Source organism: Onychostoma macrolepis, chromosome 01, assembly GCF_012432095.1.
Source record: "Onychostoma macrolepis isolate SWU-2019 chromosome 01, ASM1243209v1, whole genome shotgun sequence".
In the NCBI taxonomy this organism is placed as follows: domain Eukaryota; kingdom Metazoa; phylum Chordata; class Actinopteri; order Cypriniformes; family Cyprinidae; genus Onychostoma; species Onychostoma macrolepis.
The window spans coordinates 1,370,030-1,382,862 of NC_081155.1; the positions used below are offsets into that span (position 1 = coordinate 1,370,030).

General features: G+C 48.5%; 3 protein-coding genes across 3 annotated transcripts; all 3 read right to left on the reverse strand.

Annotated features, from left to right (window-relative positions):
• Nucleotides 1-231: 231 nt before the first annotated feature.
• LOC131536213 (uncharacterized) lies at nt 232-3,124 on the reverse strand. Its single transcript, XM_058768977.1, has 12 exons — nt 3,075-3,124; nt 2,814-2,914; nt 2,565-2,683; nt 2,306-2,473; nt 1,985-2,184; nt 1,724-1,824; nt 1,475-1,593; nt 1,216-1,383; nt 895-1,094; nt 634-734; nt 389-507; nt 232-297 (listed from the first exon to the last, which is right to left on the reverse strand). Exons 1-12 carry the CDS (start codon nt 3,122-3,124, stop codon nt 232-234), a joined length of 1,512 nt encoding a protein of 503 aa, XP_058624960.1.
• Nucleotides 3,125-3,721: 597 nt separating this feature from the next.
• LOC131536219 (uncharacterized) lies at nt 3,722-7,808 on the reverse strand. Its single transcript, XM_058768992.1, has 16 exons — nt 7,728-7,808; nt 7,411-7,610; nt 7,150-7,250; nt 6,899-7,017; nt 6,640-6,807; nt 6,319-6,518; nt 6,058-6,158; nt 5,809-5,927; nt 5,550-5,717; nt 5,229-5,428; nt 5,000-5,068; nt 4,727-4,844; nt 4,471-4,638; nt 4,151-4,350; nt 3,889-3,989; nt 3,722-3,765 (listed from the first exon to the last, which is right to left on the reverse strand). Exons 1-16 carry the CDS (start codon nt 7,806-7,808, stop codon nt 3,722-3,724), a joined length of 2,157 nt encoding a protein of 718 aa, XP_058624975.1.
• A 1,097-nt stretch (nt 7,809-8,905) lies between these two features.
• Nucleotides 8,906-11,059, reverse strand: LOC131536222 (uncharacterized). The gene is made up of 9 exons (XM_058769006.1): nt 10,979-11,059; nt 10,658-10,857; nt 10,398-10,497; nt 10,153-10,341; nt 9,894-10,061; nt 9,573-9,772; nt 9,312-9,412; nt 9,063-9,181; nt 8,906-8,971 (listed from the first exon to the last, which is right to left on the reverse strand). Exons 1-9 carry the CDS (start codon nt 11,057-11,059, stop codon nt 8,906-8,908), a joined length of 1,224 nt encoding a protein of 407 aa, XP_058624989.1.
• Nucleotides 11,060-12,833: the final 1,774 nt, after the last annotated feature.

The following is a 12,833-nucleotide window of genomic DNA, read 5'->3' on the forward strand; positions in this document are numbered from 1 at the left end:
GTCCAAATCCTAGAGGAAATGACCCACAGAAAGCGATTGTCACATCTGGAATTGTGTCACGAATGCACTTCAAAATGTTTTTTTCCCCGCACACAAAATAAGGCTTGCCATCTTAGTAATAAGAACGAACCTGTGAGGTTTGGGTGAGAGTCACAAAGAACTCTTCAATATTCTGGAAGGAGTTGCCGTGCTCTAGACGTTCAAAGACCATGTTTATCAGGGCTGCGCTGTTCAGCGCTCAGACTCTAGCGTCAGTTGAGCAACCTGAGAAGTGCTCAGAATGTCCAGCGCCTCAAACTTCAGGGGAGAAAACAACAAAAACATTAGAAATAACACGGTTGGCCAAAACAATCACGGGAACAACTGGATAGCACGGCGGTCCGCTTACGCTGTCGAAGCCCGTGTTGATCTCACGCAGGTCTTTGTAATCCACATAGATGGAGAATTTGCCAAAGCTCTCCTCAAGCCAAGCACTGAGGCTGCTGGTGTCGGACCCGCAAGTTGAGCCTGCAACGATAATGCACAGGAAACGATCATTAGTAGCGCAGACATTCACAGAAACAGGGCAGCGCAGGCTTTTGGCACAAACGCACACACACAAAAAAAAAAAATCACAACCCTCACTGGACCTACCCGAGGCGTGTCTCTGCTTCAGGTAGCCCAACAGGACTTGAGCGAGCTCCTGCTGTCTCAACAAAGTCATCTGCTCAAAGACGTTGCTCAGAGCCCCAACACTACAGTGCAAAGATCAAAACAAAAGGTAAGGACGATGCCTCAGTAACATCGATTTTCACCACCCTCTGAATCCGCTTTTGAAACGCCCTGACGTTCATTTTGACAGTGCTATGACACGGGCGTTACAGAGCGGTCACAAACTTAGGGAGCGCTACGTACATGACGTGGTATTCGTTGCAGACGGTGTTTAATGTTGCTGTCTGGAGCATCTCTGCTGTCAAGCTGGGAAGGAGAGGATTCAGTTTCACCGTGAACCAGGAAACCCAGTCGTCGGTCACAAAGTCGGCAAAATGAAGACTGATGATGGTGAAGGTTCGATTCATCATGATGTCCCTCACCACAGGGTTGATGTCCAAATCCTAGAGGAAATGACCCACAGAAAGCGATTGTCACATCTGGAATTGTGTCACGAATGCACTTCAAAATGTTTTTTTCCCCGCACACAAAATAAGGCTTGCCATCTTAGTAATAAGAACGAACCTGTGAGGTTTGGGTGAGAGTCACAAAGAACTCTTCAATATTCTGGAAGGAGTTGCCGTGCTCTAGACGTTCAAAGACCATGTTTATCAGGGCTGCGCTGTTCAGCGCTCCAGACTCTAGCGTCAGTTGAGCAACCTGAGAAGTGCTCAGAATGTCCAGCGCCTCAAACTTCAGGGGAGAAAACAACAAAAACATTAGAAATAACACGGTTGGCCAACACAATCACGGGAACAACTGGATAGCACGGCGGTCCGCTTACGCTGTCGAAGCCCGTGTTGATCTCACGCAGGTCTTTGTAATCCACATAGATGGAGAATTTGCCAAAGCTCTCCTCAAGCCAAGCACTGAGGCTGCTGGTGTCGGACCCGCAAGTTGAGCCTGCAACGATAATGCACAGGAAACGATCATTAGTAGACGCAGACATTCACAGAAACAGGGCAGCGCAGGCTTTTGGCACAAACGCACACACACACAAAAAAAAAAAAATCACAACCCTCACTGGACCTACCCGAGGCGTGTCTCTGCTTCAGGTAGCCCAACAGGACTTGAGCGAGCTCCTGCTGTCTCAACAAAGTCATCTGCTCAAAGACGTTGCTCAGAGCCCCAACACTACAGTGCAAAGATCAAAACAAAAGGTAAGGACGATGCCTCAGTAACATCGATTTTCACCACCCTCTGAATCCGCTTTTGAAACGCCCTGACGTTCATTTTGACAGTGCTATGACACGGGCGTTACAGAGCGGTCACAAACTTAGGGAGCGCTACGTACATGACGTGGTATTCGTTGCAGACGGTGTTTAATGTTGCTGTCTGGAGCATCTCTGCTGTCAAGCTGGGAAGGAGAGGATTCAGTTTCACCGTGAACCAGGAAACCCAGTCGTCGGTCACAAAGTCGGCAAAATGAAGACTGATGATGGTGAAGGTTCGATTCATCATGATGTCCCTCACCACAGGGTTGATGTCCAAATCCTAGAGGAAATGACCCACAGAAAGCGATTGTCACATCTGGAATTGTGTCACGAATGCACTTCAAAATGTTTTTTTCCCCGCACACAAAATAAGGCTTGCCATCTTAGTAATAAGAACGAACCTGTGAGGTTTGGGTGAGAGTCACAAAGAACTCTTCAATATTCTGGAAGGAGTTGCCGTGCTCTAGACGTTCAAAGACCATGTTTATCAGGGCTGCGCTGTTCAGCGCTCCAGACTCTAGCGTCAGTTGAGCAACCTGAGAAGTGCTCAGAATGTCCAGCGCCTCAAACTTCAGGGGAGAAAACAACAAAAACATTAGAAATAACACGGTTGGCCAAAACAATCACGGGAACAACTGGATAGCACGGCGGTCCGCTTACGCTGTCGAAGCCCGTGTTGATCTCACGCAGGTCTTTGTAATCCACATAGATGGAGAATTTGCCAAAGCTCTCCTCAAGCCAAGCACTGAGGCTGCTGGTGTCGGACCCGCAAGTTGAGCCTGCAACGATAATGCACAGGAAACGATCATTAGTAGACGCAGACATTCACAGAAACAGGGCAGCGCAGGCTTTTGGCACAAACGCACACACACACAAAAAAAAAAAAATCACAACCCTCACTGGACCTACCCGAGGCGTGTCTCTGCTTCAGGTAGCCCAACAGGACTTGAGCGAGCTCCTGCTGTCTCAACAAAGTCATCTGCTCAAAGACGTTGCTCAGAGCCCCAACACTACAGTGCAAAGATCAAAACAAAAGGTAAGGACGATGCCTCAGTAACATCGATTTTCACCACCCTCTGAATCCGCTTTTGAAACGCCCTGACGTTCATTTTGACAGTGCTATGACACGGGCGTTACAGAGCGGTCACAAACTTAGGGAGCGCTACGTACATGACGTGGTATTCGTTGCAGACGGTGTTTAATGTTGCTGTCTGGAGCATCTCTGCAGTCAAGCTGGGGAGGAGAGGAACCAGTTTCACCGTGAACCAGGAAACCCAGTCGTCGGTCACAAAGTCGGCAAAATGAAGACTGATGATGGTGAAGGTTCGATTCATCATGATGTCCCTCACCACAGGGTTGATGTCCAAATCCTAGAGGAAATGACCCACAAGCGATTGTCACATCTGGAATTGTGTCACGAATGCACTTCAAAATGTTTTTTCCCGCACACAAAATAAGGCTTGCCATCTTAGTAATAAGAACGAACCTGTGAGGTTTGGGTGAGAGTCACAAAGAACTCTTCAATATTCTGGAAGGAGTTGCCGTGCTCTAGGCGTTCAAAGACCATGTTTATCAGGGCTGCGCTGTTCAGCGCTCCAGAGTGTAGGGTCAGTTGAGCAACCTGAGAAGTGCTCAGAATGTCCAGCGCCTCAAACTTCAGGGGAGAAAACAACAAAAAGATTAGAAATAACACGGTTGGCCAACACAATCACGGGAAAAACTGGGTAGCACGGCGGTCCGCTTACGCTGTCGAAGCCGTGTTGATCTCACGCAGGTCTTTGTAATCCACATAGATGGAGAATTTGCCAAAGCTCTCCTCAAGCCAAGCACTGAGGCTGCTGGTGTCGGACCCAAGTTGAGCCTGCAGCGATAATGCACAGGAAACGATCATTAGTAGCGCAGACATTCACAGAAACAGGGCAGCGCAGGCTTTTGGCACAAACGCACACACACAAAAAAAAATCACAACCCTCACTGGACCTACCCGAGGCGTGTCTCTGCTTCAGGTAGCCCAACAGGACTTGAGCGAGCTCCTGCTGTCTCAACAAAGTCATCTGCTCAAAGACGTTGCTCAGAGCCCCAACACTACAGTGCAAAGATCAAAACAAAAGGTAAGGACGATGCCTCAGTAACATCGATTTTCACCACCCTCTGAATCCGCTTTTGAAACGCCCTGACGCGTTCATTTTGACAGTGCTATGACACGGGCGTTACAGAGCGGTCACAAACTTAGGGGCGCTACGTACATGACGTGGTATTCGTTGCAGACGGTGTTTAATGTTGCTGTCTGGAGCATCTCTGCAGTCAAGCTGGGAAGGAGAGGATTCAGTTTCACCGTGAACCAGGAAACCCAGTCGTCGGTCACAAAGTCGGCAAAATGAAGACTGATGATGGTGAAGGTTCGATTCATCATGATGTCCCTCACCACAGGGTTGATGTCCAAATCCTAGAGGAAATGACCCACAGAAAGCGATTGTCACATCTGAATTGTGTCACGAATGCACTTCAAAATGTTTTTTTCCCCGCACACAAAATAAGGCTTGCCATCTTAGTAATAAGAACGAACCTGTGAGGTTTGGGTGAGAGTCACAAAGAACTCTTCAATATTCTGGAAGGAGTTGCCGTGCTCTAGACGTTCAAAGACCATGTTTATCAGGGCTGCGCTGTTCAGCGCTCCAGACTCTAGCGTCAGTTGAGCAACCTGAGAAGTGCTCAGAATGTCCAGCGCCTCAAACTTCAGGGAGAAAACAACAAAAGATTAGAAATAACACGGTTGGCCAAAACAATCACGGAACAACTGGATAGCACGGCGGTCCGCTTACGCTGTCGAAGCCAGTGTTGAGGTCACGCAGGTCTTTGTAATCCACATAGATGGAGAATTTGCCAAAGCTCTCCTCAAGCCAAGCACTGAGGCTGCTGGTGTCGGACCGCAAGTTGAGCCTGCAGCGATAATGCACAGGAAGCGATCATTAGTAGACGCAGACATTCACAGAAACAGGGCAGCGCAGGCTTTTGGCACAAACGCACACACACAAAAAAAAATCACAACCCTCACTGGACCTACCGAGGCGTGTCTCTGCTTCAGGTAGCCCAACAGGACTTGAGCGAGCTCCTGCTGTCTCAACAAAGTCATCTGCTCAAAGACGCTGCTCAGAGCCCCAACACTACAGTGCAAAGATCAAAACAAAAGGTAAGGACGATGCCTCAGTAACATCGATTTTCACCACCCTCTGAATCCGCTTTTGAAACGCCCTGACGTTCATTTTGACAGTGCTATGACACGGGCGTTACAGAGCGGTCACAAACTTAGGGAGCGCTACGTACATGACGTGGTATTCGTTGCAGACGGTGTTTAATGTTGCTGTCTGGAGCATCTCTGCTGTCAAGCTGGGAAGGAGAGGATTCAGTTTCACCGTGAACCAGGAAACCCAGTCGTCGGTCACAAAGTCGGCAAAATGAAGACTGATGATGGTGAAGGTTCGATTCATCATGATGTCCCTCACCACAGGGTTGATGTCCAAATCCTAGAGGAAATGACCCACAGAAAGCGATTGTCACATCTGGAATTGTGTCACGAATGCACTTCAAAATGTTTTTTTCCCCGCACACAAAATAAGGCTTGCCATCTTAGTAATAAGAACGAACCTGTGAGGTTTGGGTGAGAGTCACAAAGAACTCTTCAATATTCTGGAAGGAGTTGCCGTGCTCTAGACGTTCAAAGACCATGTTTATCAGGGCTGCGCTGTTCAGCGCTCCAGACTCTATTGTCAGTTGAGCAACCTGAGAAGTGCTCAGAATGTCCAGCGCCTCAAACTTCAGGGGAGAAAACAACAAAAAGATTAGAAATAACACGGTTGGCCAACACAATCACGGGAAAAACTGGGTAGCACGGCGGTCCGCTTACGCTGTCGAAGCCCGTGTTGATCTCACGCAGGTCTTTGTAATCCACATAGATGGAGAATTTGCCAAAGCTCTCCTCAAGCCAAGCACTGAGGCTGCTGGTGTCGGACCCGCAAGTTGAGCCTGCAACGATAATGCACAGGAAACGATCATTAGTAGACGCAGACATTCACAGAAACAGGGCAGCGCAGGCTTTTGGCACAAACGCACACACACACAAAAAAAAAAAAATCACAACCCTCACTGGACCTACCCGAGGCGTGTCTCTGCTTCAGGTAGCCCAACAGGACTTGAGCGAGCTCCTGCTGTCTCAACAAAGTCATCTGCTCAAAGACGTTGCTCAGAGCCCCAACACTACAGTGCAAAGATCAAAACAAAAGGTAAGGACGATGCCTCAGTAACATCGATTTTCACCACCCTCTGAATCCGCTTTTGAAACGCCCTGACGTTCATTTTGACAGTGCTATGACACGGGCGTTACAGAGCGGTCACAAACTTAGGGAGCGCTACGTACATGACGTGGTATTCGTTGCAGACGGTGTTTAATGTTGCTGTCTGGAGCATCTCTGCTGTCAAGCTGGGAAGGAGAGGATTCAGTTTCACCGTGAACCAGGAAACCCAGTCGTCGGTCACAAAGTCGGCAAAATGAAGACTGATGATGGTGAAGGTTCGATTCATCATGATGTCCCTCACCACAGGGTTGATGTCCAAATCCTAGAGGAAATGACCCACAGAAAGCGATTGTCACATCTGGAATTGTGTCACGAATGCACTTCAAAATGTTTTTTTCCCCGCACACAAAATAAGGCTTGCCATCTTAGTAATAAGAACGAACCTGTGAGGTTTGGGTGAGAGTCACAAAGAACTCTTCAATATTCTGGAAGGAGTTGCCGTGCTCTAGACGTTCAAAGACCATGTTTATCAGGGCTGCGCTGTTCAGCGCTCCAGACTCTAGCGTCAGTTGAGCAACCTGAGAAGTGCTCAGAATGTCCAGCGCCTCAAACTTCAGGGGAGAAAACAACAAAAACATTAGAAATAACACGGTTGGCCAACACAATCACGGGAAAAACTGGGTAGCACGGCGGTCCGCTTACGCTGTCGAAGCCCGTGTTGATCTCACGCAGGTCTTTGTAATCCACATAGATGGAGAATTTGCCAAAGCTCTCCTCAAGCCAAGCACTGAGGCTGCTGGTGTCGGACCCGCAAGTTGAGCCTGCAACGATAATGCACAGGAAACGATCATTAGTAGACGCAGACATTCACAGAAACAGGGCAGCGCAGGCTTTTGGCACAAACGCACACACACACAAAAAAAAATAATAATCACAACCCTCACTGGACCTACCCGAGGCGTGTCTCTGCTTCAGGTAGCCCAACAGGACTTGAGCGAGCTCCTGCTGTCTCAACAAAGTCATCTGCTCAAAGACGTTGCTCAGAGCCCCAACACTACAGTGCAAAGATCAAAACAAAAGGTAAGGACGATGCCTCAGTAACATCGATTTTCACCACCCTCTGAATCCGCTTTTGAAACGCCCTGACGTTCATTTTGACAGTGCTATGACACGGGCGTTACAGAGCGGTCACAAACTTAGGGAGCGCTACGTACATGACGTGGTATTCGTTGCAGACGGTGTTTAATGTTGCTGTCTGGAGCATCTCTGCTGTCAAGCTGGGAAGGAGAGGATTCAGTTTCACCGTGAACCAGGAAACCCAGTCGTCGGTCACAAAGTCGGCAAAATGAAGACTGATGATGGTGAAGGTTCGATTCATCATGATGTCCCTCACCACAGGGTTGATGTCCAAATCCTAGAGGAAATGACCCACAAGCGATTGTCACATCTGAATTGTGTCACGAATGCACTTCAAAATGTTTTTTTCCCCGCACACAAAATAAGGCTTGCCATCTTAGTAATAAGAACGAACCTGTGAGGTTTGGGTGAGAGTCACAAAGAACTCTTCAATATTCTGGAAGGAGTTGCCGTGCTCTAGACGCTCAAAGACCATGTTTATCAGGGCTGCGCTGTTCAGCGCCCAGACTCTAGCGTCAGTTGAGCAACCTGAGAAACGCTCAGAAGGTCCAAAGACTCAAACTGCAGAAGAGAAAACAAGACCATTTTACAAATGACATGGTTGCCCACAACAGTCACGGGAGCAATTGTTTAGCTCGGAGGGCTCCTTACGCTGTCGAAGCCGTGTTGATCTCACGCAGGTCTTCGTAATCCACATAGATGGAGAATTTGCCAAAGCTCTGCTCAAGCCAAGCACTGAGGCTGCTGGTGTCGGACCCAAGTTGAGCCTGCAACGATAATGCACAGGAAACGATCATTAGTAGCGCAGACATTCACAGAAACAGGGCAGCGCAGGCTTTTGGCACAACGCACACACACAAAAAAAAAATCACAACCCTCACTGGACCTACCCGAGGCGTGTCTCTGCTTCAGGTAGCCCAACAGGACTTGAGCGAGCTCCTGCTGTCTCAACAAAGTCATCTGCTCAAAGACGTTGCTCAGAGCCCCAACACTACAGTGCAAAGATCAAAACAAAAGGTAAGGACGATGCCTCAGTAACATCGATTTTCACCACCCTCTGAATCCGCTTTTGAAACGCCCTGGCGTTCATTTTGACAGTGCTATGACACGGGCGTTACAGAGCGGTCACAAACTTAGGGGCGCTACGTACATGGCGTGGTATTCGTTGCAGGCGGTGTTTAATGTTGCTGTCTGGAGCATCTCTGCAGTCAAGCTGGGAAGGAGAGGATTCAGTTTCACCGTGAACCAGGAAACCCAGTCGTCGGTCACAAAGTCGGCAAAATGAAGACTGATGATGGTGAAGGTTCGATTCATCATGATGTCCCTCACCACAGGGTTGATGTCCAAATCCTAGAGGAAATGACCCACAGAAAGCGATTGTCACATCTGGAATTGTGTCACGAATGCACTTCAAAATGTTTTTTTCCCCGCACACAAAATAAGGCTTGCCATCTTAGTAATAAGAACGAACCTGTGAGGTTTGGGTGAGAGTCACAAAGAACTCTTCAATATTCTGGAAGGAGTTGCCGTGCTCTAGGCGTTCAAAGACCATGTTTATCAGGGCTGCGCTGTTCAGCGCCCAGACTCTAGCGTCAGTTGAGCAACCTGAGAAACGCTCAGAAGGTCCAAAGACTCAAACTGCAGGGGAGAAAACAACAAAAACATTAGAAATAACACGGTTGGCCAACACAATCACGGGAAAAACTGGGTAGCACGGCGGTCCGCTTACGCTGTCGAAGCCCGTGTTGATCTCACGCAGGTCTTTGTAATCCACATAGATGGAGAATTTGCCAAAGCTCTCCTCAAGCCAAGCACTGAGGCTGCTGGTGTCGGACCCGCAAGTTGAGCCTGCAACGATAATGCACAGGAAACGATCATTAGTAGACGCAGACATTCACAGAAACAGGGCAGCGCAGGCTTTTGGCACAAACGCACACACACACAAAAAAAAAAAAATCACAACCCTCACTGGACCTACCCGAGGCGTGTCTCTGCTTCAGGTAGCCCAACAGGACTTGAGCGAGCTCCTGCTGTCTCAACAAAGTCATCTGCTCAAAGACGTTGCTCAGAGCCCCAACACTACAGTGCAAAGATCAAAACAAAAGGTAAGGACGATGCCTCAGTAACATCGATTTTCACCACCCTCTGAATCCGCTTTTGAAACGCCCTGACGTTCATTTTGACAGTGCTATGACACGGGCGTTACAGAGCGGTCACAAACTTAGGGAGCGCTACGTACATGACGTGGTATTCGTTGCAGACGGTGTTTAATGTTGCTGTCTGGAGCATCTCTGCTGTCAAGCTGGGAAGGAGAGGATTCAGTTTCACCGTGAACCAGGAAACCCAGTCGTCGGTCACAAAGTCGGCAAAATGAAGACTGATGATGGTGAAGGTTCGATTCATCATGATGTCCCTCACCACAGGGTTGATGTCCAAATCCTAGAGGAAATGACCCACAGAAAGCGATTGTCACATCTGGAATTGTGTCACGAATGCACTTCAAAATGTTTTTTTCCCCGCACACAAAATAAGGCTTGCCATCTTAGTAATAAGAACGAACCTGTGAGGTTTGGGTGAGAGTCACAAAGAACTCTTCAATATTCTGGAAGGAGTTGCCGTGCTCTAGACGTTCAAAGACCATGTTTATCAGGGCTGCGCTGTTCAGCGCTCCAGACTCTATTGTCAGTTGAGCAACCTGAGAAGTGCTCAGAATGTCCAGCGCCTCAAACTTCAGGGGAGAAAACAACAAAAACATTAGAAATAACACGGTTGGCCAAAACAATCACGGGAACAACTGGATAGCATGGCGGTCCGCTTACGCTGTCGAAGCCCGTGTTGATCTCACGCAGGTCTTTGTAATCCACATAGATGGAGAATTTGCCAAAGCTCTCCTCAAGCCAAGCACTGAGGCTGCTGGTGTCGGACCCATAAGTTGAGCCTGCAACGATAATGCACAGGAAAGCGATCATTAGTAGACGCAGACATTCACAGAAACAGGGCAGCGCAGGCTTTTGGCACAAACGCACACACACAAAAAAAAAATCACAACCCTCACTGGACCTACCGAGGCGTGTCTCTGCTTCAGGTAGCCCAACAGGACTTGAGCGAGCTCCTGCTGTCTCAACAAAGTCATCTGCTCAAAGACGTTGCTCAGAGCCCCAACACTACAGTGCAAAGATCAAAACAAAAGGTAAGGACGATGCCTCAGTAACATCGATTTTCACCACCCTCTGAATCCGCTTTTGAAACGCCCTGACGTTCATTTTGACAGTGCTATGACACGGGCGTTACAGAGCGGTCACAAACTTAGGGAGCGCTACGTACATGACGTGGTATTCGTTGCAGACGGTGTTTAATGTTGCTGTCTGGAGCATCTCTGCTGTCAAGCTGGGAAGGAGAGGATTCAGTTTCACCGTGAACCAGGAAACCCAGTCGTCGGTCACAAAGTCGGCAAAATGAAGACTGATGATGGTGAAGGTTCGATTCATCATGATGTCCCTCACCACAGGGTTGATGTCCAAATCCTAGAGGAAATGACCCACAGAAAGCGATTGTCACATCTGGAATTGTGTCACGAATGCACTTCAAAATGTTTTTTTCCCCGCACACAAAATAAGGCTTGCCATCTTAGTAATAAGAACGAACCTGTGAGGTTTGGGTGAGAGTCACAAAGAACTCTTCAATATTCTGGAAGGAGTTGCCGTGCTCTAGGCGTTCAAAGACCATGTTTATCAGGGCTGCGCTGTTCAGCGCTCAGACTCTAGCGTCAGTTGAGCAACCTGAGAAGTGCTCAGAATGTCCAGCGCCTCAAACTTCAGGGAGAAAACAACAAAAGATTAGAAATAACACGGTTGGCCAACACAATCACGGGAACAACTGGATAGCATGGCGGTCCGCTTACGCTGTCGAAGCCCGTGTTGATCTCACGCAGGTCTTCGTAATCCACATAGATGGAGAATTTGCCAAAGCTCTGCTCAAGCCAAGCACTGAGGCTGCTGGTGTCGGACCGCAAGTTGAGCCTGCAGCGATAATGCACAGGAAAGCGATCATTAGTAGACGCAGACATTCACAGAAACAGGGCAGCGCAGGCTTTTGGCACAACGCACACACACACAAAAAAAATAATCACAACCCTCACTGGACCTACCGAGGCGTGTCTCTGCTTCAGGTAGCCCAACAGGACTTGAGCGAGCTCCTGCTGTCTCAACAAAGTCATCTGCTCAAAGACGTTGCTCAGAGCCCCAACACTACAGTGCAAAGATCAAAACAAAAGGTAAGGACGATGCCTCAGTAACATCGATTTTCACCACCCTCTGAATCCGCTTTTGAAACGCCCTGGCGTTCATTTTGACAGTGCTATGACACGGGCGTTACAGAGCGGTCACAAACTTAGGGGCGCTACGTACATGGCGTGGTATTCGTTGCAGGCGGTGTTTAATGTTGCTGTCTGGAGCATCTCTGCTGTCAAGCTGGGAAGGAGAGGATTCAGTTTCACCGTGAACCAGGAAACCCAGTCGTCGGTCACAAAGTCGGCAAAATGAAGACTGATGATGGTGAAGGTTCGATTCATCATGATGTCCCTCACCACAGGGTTGATGTCCAAATCCTAGAGGAAATGACCCACAGAAAGCGATTGTCACATCTGGAATTGTGTCACGAATGCACTTCAAAATGTTTTTTTCCCCGCACACAAAATAAGGCTTGCCATCTTAGTAATAAGAACGAACCTGTGAGGTTTGGGTGAGAGTCACAAAGAACTCTTCAATATTCTGGAAGGAGTTGCCGTGCTCTAGACGTTCAAAGACCATGTTTATCAGGGCTGCGCTGTTCAGCGCTCCAGAGTGTAGGGTCAGTTGAGCAACCTGAGAAGTGCTCAGAATGTCCAGCGCCTCAAACTTCAGGGAGAAAACAACAAAAGATTAGAAATAACACGGTTGGCCAACACAATCACGGGAACAACTGGATAGCACGGCGGTCCGCTTACGCTGTCGAAGCCAGTGTTGAGGTCACGCAGGTCTTCGTAATCCACATAGATGGAGAATTTGCCAAAGCTCTGCTCAAGCCAAGCACTGAGGCTGCTGGTGTCGGACCCGCAGGTTGAGCCTGCAACGATAATGCACAGGAAACGATCATTAGTAGACGCAGACATTCACAGAAACAGGGCAGCGCAGGCTTTTGGCACAAACGCACACACACACAAAAAAAAAAAAATCACAACCCTCACTGGACCTACCCGAGGCGTGTCTCTGCTTCAGGTAGCCCAACAGGACTTGTGCGAGCTCCTGCTGTCTCAACAAAGTCATCTGCTCAAAGACGTTGCTCAGAGCCCCAACACTACAGTGCAAAGATCAAAACAAAAGGTAAGGACGATGCCTCAGTAACATCGATTTTCACCACCCTCTGAATCCGCTTTTGAAACGCCCTGACGTTCATTTTGACAGTGCTATGACACGGGCGTTACAGAGCGGTCACAAACTTAGGGAGCGCTACGTACATGACG